The sequence below is a fragment of the Piliocolobus tephrosceles genome, chromosome 18 (assembly GCF_002776525.5).
Source record: "Piliocolobus tephrosceles isolate RC106 chromosome 18, ASM277652v3, whole genome shotgun sequence".
NCBI classification, from domain to species: domain Eukaryota; kingdom Metazoa; phylum Chordata; class Mammalia; order Primates; family Cercopithecidae; genus Piliocolobus; species Piliocolobus tephrosceles.
Genome location: NC_045451.1, coordinates 40,327,507 through 40,341,544, shown reverse-complemented (window position 1 = coordinate 40,341,544; position 14,038 = coordinate 40,327,507). Strand labels below are relative to the sequence as shown.

At 36.0% G+C, this 14,038-nt stretch overlaps 1 protein-coding gene across 2 annotated transcripts in view; it reads left to right on the top strand.

Moving 5' to 3' along the window:
- PIK3C3 (phosphatidylinositol 3-kinase catalytic subunit type 3) overlaps window positions 1–14,038 on the top strand; it is a 130,151-nt gene that overhangs the window by 72,237 nt on the left and 43,876 nt on the right. For both annotated transcript variants that reach the window (XM_023207638.1, XM_023207639.2), the window contains 5 exons: window positions 1,251–1,356; window positions 3,163–3,279; window positions 7,689–7,820; window positions 11,554–11,682; window positions 12,646–12,715. In XM_023207638.1, the coding sequence (XP_023063406.1) occupies window positions 1,251–1,356; window positions 3,163–3,279; window positions 7,689–7,820; window positions 11,554–11,682; window positions 12,646–12,715 (554 nt within the window). The remainder of the gene's footprint in view (window positions 1–1,250; window positions 1,357–3,162; window positions 3,280–7,688; window positions 7,821–11,553; window positions 11,683–12,645; window positions 12,716–14,038) is intronic.

Below are 14,038 nucleotides of genomic sequence, written 5' to 3'. Positions count from 1 at the left end.
CCATGGACAAGACACAGCCCCTCTAAGTTTCACTGTTGATAAAGCAAGCAAGTTGATTGAGATTGATGGTTTTCAAACTACACATCATCATGATCCACTGAAAGCAATTTAAAGTTTCAGTCTAGCATTTGTTATTTAAAGAAAAAGAAAATAAACAGAATAGCAAATATTAACATATTGTTCACAGGATGTTGCTTTGTGAAACTTTTCAGTTTTATGCATCTGTGCATATGTGGCTGTGTGTATCAAGTTGTGATACTTTTTTCTTTTCTTTTTAAGAGATACCATCTCTGTTTGTTGCCCAAGCTAGAGTGTAATGGTACAATCATAGCTTAGTGCAGCTTCACATGGGCTCGAGCTGTCTTCTCACCTCAGCCTCCTTAGTAGCTGGGACTGTAGGCAGTGTCACCACACCTGGCTTATATTTAATTTTTTTTTTTTTAAATGTAGAGGCTGGTCTCAAACTCCTGACCTCAAGTGATCCTCCTTCCTAGGCCTCCCCAAAACGCTGGGATTATAGGCGTGAGCCACCATGCCCAACCTGTTAGTTGCTTTGGGTTGTTCCCAGTGGAACATTTAGAAACACTGGATTAGAAGACCTATAAAATCTTACTCAGATCATTGCTTATATTATTTTTATAAATGTATAAGCAGATTAGGTTTAAGAAAACATTTAAAATGTCTTTTACTCTCTAAAACCATAGTTTTTTAATTGGGAAGTTAAAGATTATGTGTGAATCTTTGAAAAACGGGAAACTGGATGGGAAAGAAAAAGTTACTTAAGATTTTATTCATCTTTCAAAAATATAAGTGACAGGAGTAGCTTCAGAGAGGTTTTCAGAATCAGAGAGCCTTATGTAATACCAAAGTATTACGCAGATTATGAAAATAATAGTTTTTGTTCTCGAATTACTCAGTAAATATGTGAGCTTAGATGATTTCTGAGGATGTTAATACTCTACCTTATAAACAGGAGAAAATGCTTGTTTTGGTGGCAAAAGTTTTAGAAGACTTGGGATATTACACAAATTAAGGCATTATCACTCTTAGTTTACCTTTTATTGATGGTTGTATGTGTTCCTCTGTAACTTTTCACTTTTAAAAGAGATGATAAAATGTGTTTTATTACTCCAATTTGATTATTTTTGTATATGTAAATTAAGCTGTTTTAGTGAAATGGTAATGAGTATTTACAAACTGAATCTAAGTTTCGTTTCACATCACACGAATGGCTCAAACATATTTTTAAGGTATGTGATCGTGGAATGTGAAGATCAAGATACCCAGCAGAGAGATCCAAAGACCCATGAGATGTACTTGAATGTAATGAGAAGATTTAGCCAAGCGTTGTTAAAGGTAACCATTAAATGTGGGGGTTGGCAGACTGCAGTGCACAGGCCAAATTCAGCCTGTTGCCTGTTTTGGAACATCCCATGAGGTAAAAGTGGTTTTATATATTTTTTTTATTTTTATTTTTTTGAGACAGAGTTTTGCTCTGTTACCCAGGCTGGAGTACAGTGATGCCATCTCGGCTCACTGCAGCCTCCACCTCCCAGGTTCAAGAGATTCTCCTGCCTCAGCCTCCCGAGTAGCTGGGGTTAAAGGCGCCCACTACCATGTCCAGTTAATTTTTGTATTTTTAGTAGAGACAGGGTTTCGCCATGTTGGGCCAGGCTATTCTGGAACTCCTGACCTCAGGTGATCCACCTGCCTCAGCCTCCCAAAGTACCAGCATTACAGATGTGAGCCACTGCACCCGACCTGGTTTTTGTATTTTTTAAATGGTTGAAAACCAATCAAAAGAAGAAAAATAATTTATGATACATGAAAATTATATGAATTCAAATTTTAGTGTTCATAAATAAATTATTGGAATAGAATCATGAACTTATTTGATTTTATATTGTCTGTGGCTACTTTTATACTCAGTAGTAGTTTAATAGTTGGAATGAAAACTGCGTGGCCAAGAAGACCTAAAATATGTTATCTTTGACCCTTTACAGATGTTTTCTCGATCCCTAATTTAATGAAATAAACCTGTACATGGAGTTTAAAAAAAAAAGAGCTTTGCTTTTTTATTTTCCTTTCTATTGTATATCTTTCTTATCAAAGCTGTGTACATTTCCAGAAATCTGGCAATGGTCATATTGCAGATACTTTTTATATAACGTATTTTTGCCTTTTCAACAGCTTTTAAAAGAGATTTATTTTTCCTGTGTTCTTTTGATTCTTAAAGCAGTGTCACAGTTCAGCCAGCAGAGGGTGCAAGGGCAGTGAAAAGAAAGCTGCCACACATTAATCTGGGACTTGCTGCAGAAACAGTCTGTTTCATGGCATCTTTCATCTGTTGCATGTTTCATGCCTTTAAAAATTTAAATCACATCTTATTAAACACTTTGAGACTAAGCTTTTGTATTCATTCCCAGAGCTTCTGAACATCAAACTAATTGGCGAATAAGCCCTTGGTCCTCTCTTCTAATCACATTTCTGTTACAACCTTTGTCACCCTGTGAAGACACTTCAGTTTCTTCAAGTTTAAATTTCCTCATCTTCATAGTGAGGATGATAACATTTACCCAGCTTCCCTTACCAGGGTAACTGGGAAGATTAAATTAGAAATGTATTTTATAATATTTTATGAATCTAGGAATCACTACATAAGACCGTAGAGCATTTAGTTTTTATGACTTATATTTTAAGCACCTATTATGGTGCTATTTGAAATTTTCTTTTTTTTAAAGTTGATTTTTAGTTCCTTGAAGACCTATATCTTTGTTTCTGCCATATTTATATATATGTGTCCAGCACATTTCTGCATCATAAGCCATTGGATATTTATTGAATCAAATAATGAGTGAATATATTTTAGGATGAATGAATTCCATCTTCTCACATGGTTTATGTGGGGAAAAAAATGCTGTTGTAGATAGACCATTATTTGCTGAAGACTCAGATAATTTTCAGTTGTGGATGGATTAGTGTTGTTAGTAACTAAGATACAGGGTTTCTCGTTGTTTTTGAATCAAGATAATCTTTTTCAATTTTGCTTTCTATTTAAGTTTACAGCTATGAGAAATATAAATAAGGATTATCCATGCTATTAAAGAAACCCTGATCATTACGCTACATAGAACTAATTTTTTCTCACTTTGAACCCTTCAGGGTGATAAGTCTGTCAGAGTTATGCGTTCTTTGCTGGCCGCACAACAGACATTTGTAGATCGGTTGGTGCATCTAATGAAGGCAGTACAACGTGAAAGTGGAAATCGTAAGAAAAAGGTAAGCCTATGGGGTATGCTTTTGTTCATAATTTAATAGCGTCTTGACATCAGAGAATACTGAATTTTCACTGTTGTCTTTTTGGGTTGATATATTATGTGAATTATTATTATTATTATTATTATTATTATTATTATTATTATTATTATTATTTTTTTTTAAGACAATGTCTCACTCTGTTGCCCAGGCTGGAGTGCAGTGGCACGATCTCGGCTCACTGCAACCCCTGCCTCCTGGGTTCAAGCAATTCTTGTGCCCTAGCCTCCCGAGTAGCCAGGATTACAGGCACCCGCCACCATGCCCAGCTAATTTTTCTATTTTTAGTGGAGATGAGGGTTCCCCATGTTGGTCAGGCTGGTCTCGAACTCCTGACCTCAGGTGATCCACCCGCCTCAGCCTCCCAAAGTGCTGGGATTACAGGCGTGAGCTGCTGCGCCCAGCGTATTTATGTGAACTTTTTATCATGAAATTATAGTAATGGGAATGGTATACGAGTTTATATATATTGATACGATATTTAGTCTTCTTAACAACCCTATAAGGTAGGACCTATTATTATCCCAATTGTGAGGAGAAGAAAGTAAAGAGAGGTCAATTAATTTGTTTAATGTCATACAGCTAGTCAGTATTGGAGTGGGGATTTGTACTCAGACATTCTTAATCCATATTGTTATCCACAGTACTTTACCACATCTCATTTTAGAATCTTAGCAAATTAGAATATACAATACATTTGATATGGAAAGAATCTGTGGAGATCATTTAGACTAGAAATCTTCTGAGAAAACAAAAGTCCAGAGTAACTTGCCCAAGGTTTCAGAACTGGTTGTTAGTAACAACACTAGCTTTGTATCTCTTCTCTCCTGGCTAGTACATCAGGCTTTCTCTCAGCTATGAGGTTTCCACTTGATGGGTAGAAGTAGATGAGTTCTTCACCTGTCATTTTTTGTGATCAGTAGCCTAAATGATATGAAGGATTCACTTGGTGTGTTTTCCTAATTCCATTAGATAATTGGCAGGCCTTTCTTGGTGACCTTTGTAAAACAACATATTTTACTATTCTTTAGACTTTTAAAGGAAAGCGGAGAGAGGAGGAAAATATGAAGATTTGAGTCAGTGGTTCAAAGGCAAAGAAAATCAGGTCTAAAGAGAAATGCTAGCAGAGCATGTAGAAGCAGTAATGAGTAATGTTCAGCAGGTTAGAGAGGGGAAAACAGGCTGAGAGGAAACACAGTTCTGTTGAGTTGACATTTTCTTTGTTGTTGAGAAGAATCACAAACCTTGGTCAAATAAATACATTTCTACTGCTATTGCCCCTGTAGCACCTCTCCCCAGAGGTGCCTGTGTGGGAAACAGTGTGATTCCCAAATGCCCACCAGCAGAGGGAGTGTCTGCTGCTCTGACCTGCAGTTTGGGGCTTATATTTGAAACCAGTTTGTTTTAGTGCCAGGAGCTCTTCAATTTAGCAGACAGAGGAACCTTGGCAACACCTCAATTTTAGCTTTTCTGGAGGCTGACCACCTATTTGAGACATCACCCAGAGTCTCCCCAAATAAATTTTGTGTTTCTCACGTAGCCTATATTCTAAGCCAGACCGTCCCAAATATAGTTTCCGTATTGGCTGAAAATCTTTATAGGCATTTTATCATGATATGGTAAAAAACAAAATTAATTTTATTCACATATATTTATTAGAAACAAGCCCTGGCACCATGAAGAAATGCAGAGAGAGCTCTCTACTACCATTACTGGCATTAATACTAGTAATATTGAAACAGCCACTAATCGTATAAAATCATATGTAGCACCTTTTCATCCCTCGTAATTTATTTGCGAGCGCTGTATCACAGTGGGTATAGCAGTGTTAGATCTGTGGCAGAGTAATCCCTGAGTTAAGTGTCAGATGAGTGAAGAAGATGATAATATTTTTGTTGTCTTCTTTCCTTCGTTGATCACTAGTTTAGAAAAAATTATGTTAGAAGAGGTCTAAGTCTACATATTTGAATTCTAATAAAATGCCTTTTTCATCTCCTTTTTTTTTTTTGAGACGGAGTCTTCCTCTGTCGCCCAGACTGCAGTACTGTGGTACCGTGGCATGATCTCAGCTCACTGCAGCCTCTGCCTCCCATTTTCAAGCAATTAACCTGCCTCAGCCTCCCAGGTAGCTGGGACTACGGGTGTGCACTACCACGCCTGGCTAAGTTTTAGTAAAGACGGGATTTCAGCATGTTGGCCTGGCTGATCTCGAACTCACCTCAAGTGATCTGCCAGCCTCGGCCTTCCAGAGTGCTGAGATTACAGGCATGAGCCACTGCACCTGGCCATCTTTTCTATCTACGTTTAAAATATATTAACACTTTCACTGTTAGTATTATAAGTAGTTTCTCTTCACTTTATGATTTTTTTAGGGGATATTACTCATTTATGTGTTCTACCAATATGAAATATGTATTGCGTGCCTACTCTGAGCAGAGCACTTTTCTAGGTTCTTGGGATACAGCAGTGATTGTAAAAATCTCTTCACCTATGGGGATCATATTCTCACTGAAGAGAGTAAATGCAATGAATAAGTAAAATGTGTGTAGTGTGCTAGATCGTGTTATGTGTTATGGAGAAAAATAAAACAGAAAGGGGGAATAGGCAGTACTTGTGTCCAGTAGTAAGGCAGTGTTTCACTTCTTAACAGAGTGGCCAGGTTAAGGCCTCCCTGAGAAATTGACATTTGAACAAAGACCTGAAGCTTGTAAGAAAGCAAGCTGGTCTTCTGGAGAAGATTGTTCCAGCCAGAGGAATAGCAGTGCACAGCCCCAGAGGTGGGAGCATGTGTGTGGCAGTTGTGAGAAATAGGAAGAAACTCAGTGTATTTGGAGCAGAGGGAATGGGTACAGTAATAGGAGATGAGGTTAGAGATAATTGGGAAATGGATGAAATTTGTCCTTGTAAATCATTATAGTCAATGTTATTTTGACTGGAACACTGAGTAAGAGTAGAAGCTGTTGGAGATTTTGAATAGATGGGTAACGTGAACTGGCTTTCATTTTAGCAGCTGCACTCTGGTTACTTTTGATAAGAAACTAGGAGGGTGAAAAGTTTGAAGAAGAGGAGCAATCAGAAAGGAGGCTATTGCAGTAATCAAGATGAGAAATCATGGTGGCTGGGTTCTTAGGGCTTATAGCTGTAGAGGTGGTAAGAAGTGGCTAGATTTCTCACCCTGTTCTTATTTTACTTTCTGGGTTATTTTATTTATTTATTTATTTTAATCAGCACATCAACTAGAAATTTGTTAAGCTAGGATAACTTTACTCTCAAATTAGTTGATATTACTTCACATTAGTAGATCTGACCATCCGTTTAGTTAAGGAGTAGATTTAGTGATTTTTGTAACACTTATGTAGAAATTCATACCAGTTGATTTTCAGTTGATTTTAACTTGAACTTTTCATCATTCAGGAGGAGATGGGATTATTACTGAAGGGAAATAATTTAATTTTACATCTTCTTTGTCCTTGAAACATACTATTTTTTCTGAACTTCTTTCACTGATTCCGGAGTTCTCTCCTTTGAGGCATACCCAGCAGCACAAAGCACTTCAGCTTCCCAGTAGCATCATAGCTGAAGTGTTTTATGCTGCTGGGATTGTCATGTCGAGTTTTCACTCTTGAAGAACAAACTCACCTATTTAGGTGAGGAAGCCCTGCTCCTCAAGATGGCAAGACTTTCCCAGCTTTTAAAGGAAATTGATTATTCTTTTGAAATTGAATAGAAGGGGTTCTTCTAAATAGTACAGATGTTGCTTAATGATGAAGCTGTTTCATCATGACTTGGATTTCTTAGTTTCTGAAATATTAGCTTAATGCATTATGTATATGAGCTGAAGAAAATGAATGATGATATCCTAGGAAAAGTTTGACCATACAGACTCAGTGAAAGTTAGAAAGTAGGGTTATAGTTCCTCCAAGTGAATTAAGTTTCCTTTTTAAACTCAAAAAATGCACTGGGGCAGCCTAATGAAATTTTTGCTTAATATTTGGTCATGCAAGATTAAACTTCGAATAAAATTTCGGTTTCTCTCTGTAGCTTCACAAGTCCTTGGAAACAGAAATTGAATCTTTAGGTCCAACTTGAATAAATTCCTGATTCTTTGTCAGCTTTAGCAAGTGAAATGTATTCTCTGTCCTTCTTGTGAAAGTCCAGCCTTTCACAGTTAGGAATTGTTTGGTTTAAATCACGCTACTGCTGTTGTTAGGGATTATTTATACGTGCTTTTCTCTCACATATAACACTATGTCCTTTATATTACTTTGGTGCTCTGCAAATATTTTTAGTTAATAGAATCAATTTTTGTGTCTTTATGTTTTATAAACTACTCTTCTATTTTAACCTAATTAATCCTTTCTGATTTGTTCTAGAATGAGAGACTACAGGCGTTGCTTGGAGATAATGAAAAGATGAATTTGTCAGATGTGGAACTTATCCCGTTGCCTTTAGAACCCCAAGTGAAAATTAGAGGAATAATTCCGGAAACAGCTACACTGTTTAAAGTAATTGTGGTAGATATTTAATGTGTATGATTGGAACCTAAATCTTAAACTAGATCAGAGATACTGCCTTGGAAAATTACTACATTGCAGAGATCACCTCTATAATTCTAGTTGATTTAGTAAATGCTAGACCCAAGGGTACCTTTTATTTATCAGTGTGTTTTGATTTAAGATCTTCTTTTGTTGCAGTACATGGGCATTTTTATATGATATGTGAAATACTTTTATATCTCTGGGTTGTTTTTTAATATTTTTTTTTATTGTTTTATTTTTGTAGAGATGGGTCCTCACTTTGTTATCCAGGCTGGTCTCATACCCCTGACTTCAAGCAGTCTTCCTACCTCAGCCTCCCAAAGTGTTGGGTTTACAGGCATGCGCCACCATACCCAACATAATATTTAATTTTTTGAGCTAATTGTTAATCAGATCCATCACTACTTTTCTTTATGTAAACACTTTTTTTTTTACAGGGTAAATTGCAGACATATCATGCGTTCATTCAGTTCATGAGTTCAGATGGTTAGATACGAGTCCCAGTTGACCTTTTTAACATTTCTCAGTCTGACATCTGTTCCTATTGAACCTTAAGTTTTTTCTTATATTTTCACGTGGCAATTCTCTTTAGTCCTTAATAGCATACCAGGCTTGGTGTTTTTTCTATTGACTGGCCACCAGTTCAGGTAGAAACAGCTGATGCAGCTGCCTTCTCTAATCAGGCTCAAAGGGCCAAAGGCCAGAGCATCATTATCTGTCAACATCATACTGAAAGATCTTTGTGAGACATGTGTTTTATGTTTTGTGGTTCTAGTGGTAGAAAGGCATAGTTGCATTGAATATTAACTTCGCATGAGTTAAGAAAGGGCTCATAGAACAACTAATGTATATACACAGGGGTGTAATTATAGTAGGAAATAGTTCATATTTTTTAAAAAGGTATGTTTCAAGGCAGCCTCGTATTTGGTCATGGGTTGCAGCCCAGCTCATAACAACCAAAACATAAGTTTCGTAAAGCAATACCTAACCTTAACTGGGTGTTATGGACAGATAGTTTCTATTATTTTAAACATTATTCTGTTGCTTTAATTTTAAATGTTGCTTATAACCTATTGGTTTTAAAACTCTCTAACAGATTACAACCTGCAAGTTAAAAATACTGGTATTACTATATGCAATTTGAAAATGCTGGTATAGGAGATACAGTGCAAATTTTTTTAGTCTGTGCTTGCAATCTACTGGAGACTGAAATGTAGAAAGCTATACACAAGGTAATATACATATAACAACTGGCATTCCTTTGAACTAGAACTCCCGAAGAAGACCAGCTTCTAATATTCTTGAATACTAAGGACTCATCAAGAGCAGTGAATCAAAAAAGTAATTTTACCATTTTTTTCCAACTATGGTAGAAAAGAGTATCTAAGACATATAGCAGGGGTTTTAAGAGTGGAGTATAAGAAGACGTATCTCCCTCTATTGGTAGGTGGATTCTAGACTCATACTCTTTTTAATTATAACATATTATAATTATGTCTTATGACATAAAATATGGGAAATCTTTTTGACCTGAATATTCAGTCTTGATTATTTTTCTTTCAACTCTTAAGTGTATGGGCATTCTTAAAAATTTTGAGTTGGAGTTTAGGAATAATGGTTCTGAGGCAGTTGCTATATAATATTAGTTATGTAGAGAGAGTTGCTACTTTGGCTCATGGATGCCTTTGAGAATCTGATGAAAGTGATGGATTATGCACTTTAGAAAATTGCCCGTATGCTTACAAATACACTGAAATTTCTGCATACACTTGCAGAGGATCTATGGACTCCTGTCGTCCTTGTGTGAGCTCCTTAGAGCTGAAAAGGCTAAGGACCCTTATTTCTAGTAGTTTTAAAAGTAATTTTGTACACTTTAATGTAACAGCCAAAGCTGGATATTCATGAGGGGTGGACACCTTACAGCGCTGGGATAAGTGCTAGTTATCCTGTGGTTGTCTTGCTTTAAATTTCAGACGAAATCTAAATTAGATGAAATCTAATTGGATCTGAAAAAAGAAATCACAACAAAGATTCTCCTACCTGTCATTTATCTTTAGGAAGATTTCCAATTACTAGGGCTCAAGGTAATTTATAAAATAACATTTTCACCAGGAGTGATAAAAGGATAGTCCAAATTTAAAGTAATTTAAAGTTCAGAATTTTATTCCAACTAGAGCTTGTAAGTTTTAAACATACATTCTCTGAACCATTTTCCTTGTTTTTTTCCCCCCAGCATTTTATAGGAAGGTTTTCAAGCATACAGCAAAGTTGAAGGAATTTTACAATAGACAACTGTATATCTACCACTTTAATTCTGTCGTTAACATTTTGCTATTTGTTTTGTCACATCTGTTCATCCTTCTGCATGATGGTTTTGCGCCATTATTTCTCTGGTTATTACCATTTTTTTTTTTTTGTCGTTGTTGTTTTTAAATTTGTTTGACTCATTTTTTTTTTCTCTGGATTAATATGTTTCTCCAAATTTTTGTGTTATATAATTTCTTCTCGGTGACCAAACTCAATAGGGTCTCTCTCTCTCAGAACAATTTTCTAACTATTTATGTCCAGACTATCCATCTTAGCATGCCACTTTATGTGAGGTTTTGTATGAGTCTCCGTTTCTAAAGAGAATTTAATTTCTTTATTTTTTTTTTTGTTGTTGTTGTTGATTTAAACATATACCTAAACTAATTTAGACCTACATATAATTAAGGGAAGGACTCTGGGGAAAACATAAAATTATTCCAGAATAAAAGATACAGGTATTTGAGACCTCTTCTCATTTTATAAATGAGGAATTTGAGTCTTAAAGCTGCACAACTAGTACAGATTGAGCATCTCTAATCCAAAAATCCAAAATCTAAAATTCTCCAAACTCTGAAACTTTTTGAGTGCTGACATGATGCCACAAGTGGAGAATCCTCCAGCTGAGTTTATGTCATGCATTATAGTCAAAACACGGTCAGAACTTTGTTTCAAGCACAAGATTACTAAAAGTATTGTATAAAATTACTTTCAGTCTATGTGTATAGGGTATATGTGAAACGTAATTGAATTTAAAGTTTAAACTTGGGTCACATCCGTAAAATATTTTATTTATGTATGTGCAAATATTCCAAAATCCAGGGAAGTCCAAAATCCCAAACTTTTGCAAGCATTTCTGTTATGGGATACTCAACCTGTGGTATACTTGCCATTAAAAACCAGGGCTCTTGACTTTACATCTGGTACTTTGTTATACTATACTGTTTCACCTTATTTATTTCAGTATACCTCTAAAAATAGAAAATGATGATAGGTATATATAGAACGTCATCTCTGTATTAGGCATGATGCCAGACCTGTACAGTTTCTGATTGCCTTAGCAACTCTGCAGACAAGATGGTATCTTTATTTTACAAATGAGGAAACAAAAAATGTGCACAGGACTGTCCAGTGAGTACGTGGCAGAGCTTGCAATGTTCTAACCACATGACTGATTGCAGAGCTTGTGCGCCTTCTATCATGTAGTCTTCTGACAATTAGCTAGTTCACTGTTCTTTCCAAGATACCCTAATGTATCTCGTTGAGAACCCAACTTGTTTTTTAGGTCCTATTTACCTGTGTATTTATCTTATATATCAACATTTTCTTGTATGTATAATACACCTATATGCATTAATTCATGGCCAAATTTGAAATCAATATTTTTATTTTCCAGAGTGCCCTTATGCCTGCACAGTTGTTTTTTAAGACAGAAGATGGAGGCAAATATCCAGTTATATTTAAGCATGGAGATGATTTACGTCAAGATCAACTTATTCTTCAAATCATTTCACTCATGGACAAGGTGAACATGACCTTATGTTGGTGGGGAACATTCGTTTCATTTTGGAAGACTGTGGCTTAGTACGTTTGCTGTTTATGAAACAGAAGTATTTGTAACGTTCAGGTACTATCCTAGAAAGCTCAACAGTCTCCCCCGACCTTGAAAAAATTTAGTTGCTTTTATACACTTCATAATGGCTTTTGTGTTGAGTGTAAAGTGGAACTGCATGTGTTCCATTATTTTTTTTTCCAAATTAAGTTCTCTAAATATGGGATTTAGTAGTTTCCTTCCTCTTAGTCTATTAAATCTTTTTTTTTTTTAATCTTTTTAATCCCTGGCATTAAAAAGTACATGTTTGCCATATTTCCCTTTTACTGAGCTCTGAAGTACTCTGTGGCCAGAAAGGACTGCATGAAGTGATAGGAACAACCTTATTCATTGAAAACTGCTAACAGAGATTTAGAGTAGATGAAAAATTTGGCATACCATCATCTGAGTCCTTAATAAATTTGATTTTGATGATCAAAGTTAAATTAACTAATTTTTTTTTTTTTTTGAGATGGAGTTTCGCTTTTTGCCCAGACTTGAATGAAGTAGTGTGATCTTGGCTCACTGCAACCTCCGCCCCCTGGGTTCAAGCAATTCTCCTGCCTCAGCCTCCCCAGTAGCTGGGACTACAGGCATGCGCTACCACGCCCAGCTATTTTTTTTGTTTTTTGTATTTTTTAGTAGAGACGGAGTCTCACCATGTTGACCAGGCTGGTCTTGAACTCCTGACCTCAGGTGATCCACCTGCCTTGGCCTCCCAAAGTGCTGGGATTACAGGCGTGAGCTACTGTGCCGGGCCTAAATTAACTAATTTAAACTTAATTTAGATTAATTTCCTAAATCTGTATTATATTAAACTGCTGTACTATTTGCCCACAAAACTGTCTTTTAACAGTCTGTACATTCGGTTAATATATTTTACCTTTTGATTAAAAGCTGTTACGGAAAGAAAATCTGGACTTGAAATTGACACCTTATAAGGTGTTAGCCACCAGTACAAAACATGGTAAGTGTATTTTACATCATTATTTTACTTTACTGTACATTGTGTGTAATTTTTCAAATTGAAAATTTTTAAGTATGGTAGAGATAAAAATAATTTCCACTTGTAGCACTGAAGACAAGTTGGACCTTCCTGCCTGCCTCCCTTCTGTCTTTCCTTCTTTCCTGTTTCTCAGTAACTACTGGTTAATTTAACTACTGGTTAATGTAGTTACTGAGAAACAGAAAATTTCAGATATTCCTGACAATCCTGTAGACAACACACACACACACACACACACATATCCACATGCACAAACCATCTGAGTCTTTTTGAGATGAATAATCTCGGAAAGTTTGGTAGCAGATTCCCTAGCAATGCTTGCCTAATGCTTACTGTAAATTCCATAGTCTTGCTACCCTTCCTACTTTATACTAGTAGTTACTGAGAAACAAAATATATGCTTTAGGTTTCCTATCCTTCTGCTGGCCACTCCCAAATCTTTTTGATGCCTTAATTACTCTTCTCAGTTTCTTCTCAGAATGATCTTTTAAAAAGTGCAAATGTGCATCTTTACGATCCTGTAAAAAATCATTTGTTAGCTTTCATTTTCTCTTGGGACAAAGACCCCAAAAACCTTTACCTAGCTTCTAAGTGCTTGCATAGTGTGACACACCCTATATCTATCTTTCAAGCCTCTTCTTTTTGCCACTCTTCCCCTGAATCCTGGGCTTTAGCCATACTGGCTACCTTCTGTTTTATCTAATGCATTGTGCTCTAAGGCCTTCACATACACTGTGATCATTGTCTCAAACATTCTTGTCTCCATGGCCTACTAACTTTATTATCCTTGAAAACATGGCTCAAATGTCAGATGTCCTTCGCTCCCTACTGTAAGTTAGGTCTCCTTACACTATTTCCTTTCATAGTACCCTTTATTCATAATATTTACCCCAGTGAAGCTTGTAAGCTTTCAGATGCATGTAGGCAGCGTCAAGCATCTATTTTTACTTACTTGGCAAATTTCTTCCAACATGGTCAAGAAACAGTAAATACCTGTTAAGTGAATTAGTGCCAACTATTCTGTATTTATGATGCAAGAATAAATGAGATATTTCTTACTCTACAGGGGTATATAATCTCCTAATTTGCATGCAAATTATTGTCCTATAGGCTTACCAGAACCAGATCATGATAGTTTATGATCCTGAAATACTGTTTTCTTTATCCAACTTTTATTTTTTAAATATATCCATTGTTTTATGTTTCTTTTGTCTTCAGATTTATCAGACTGACTTTTTCTCCTTCTCCCACATACTGTCTGTCCCCTTTCCTTTTTGGTTTTTT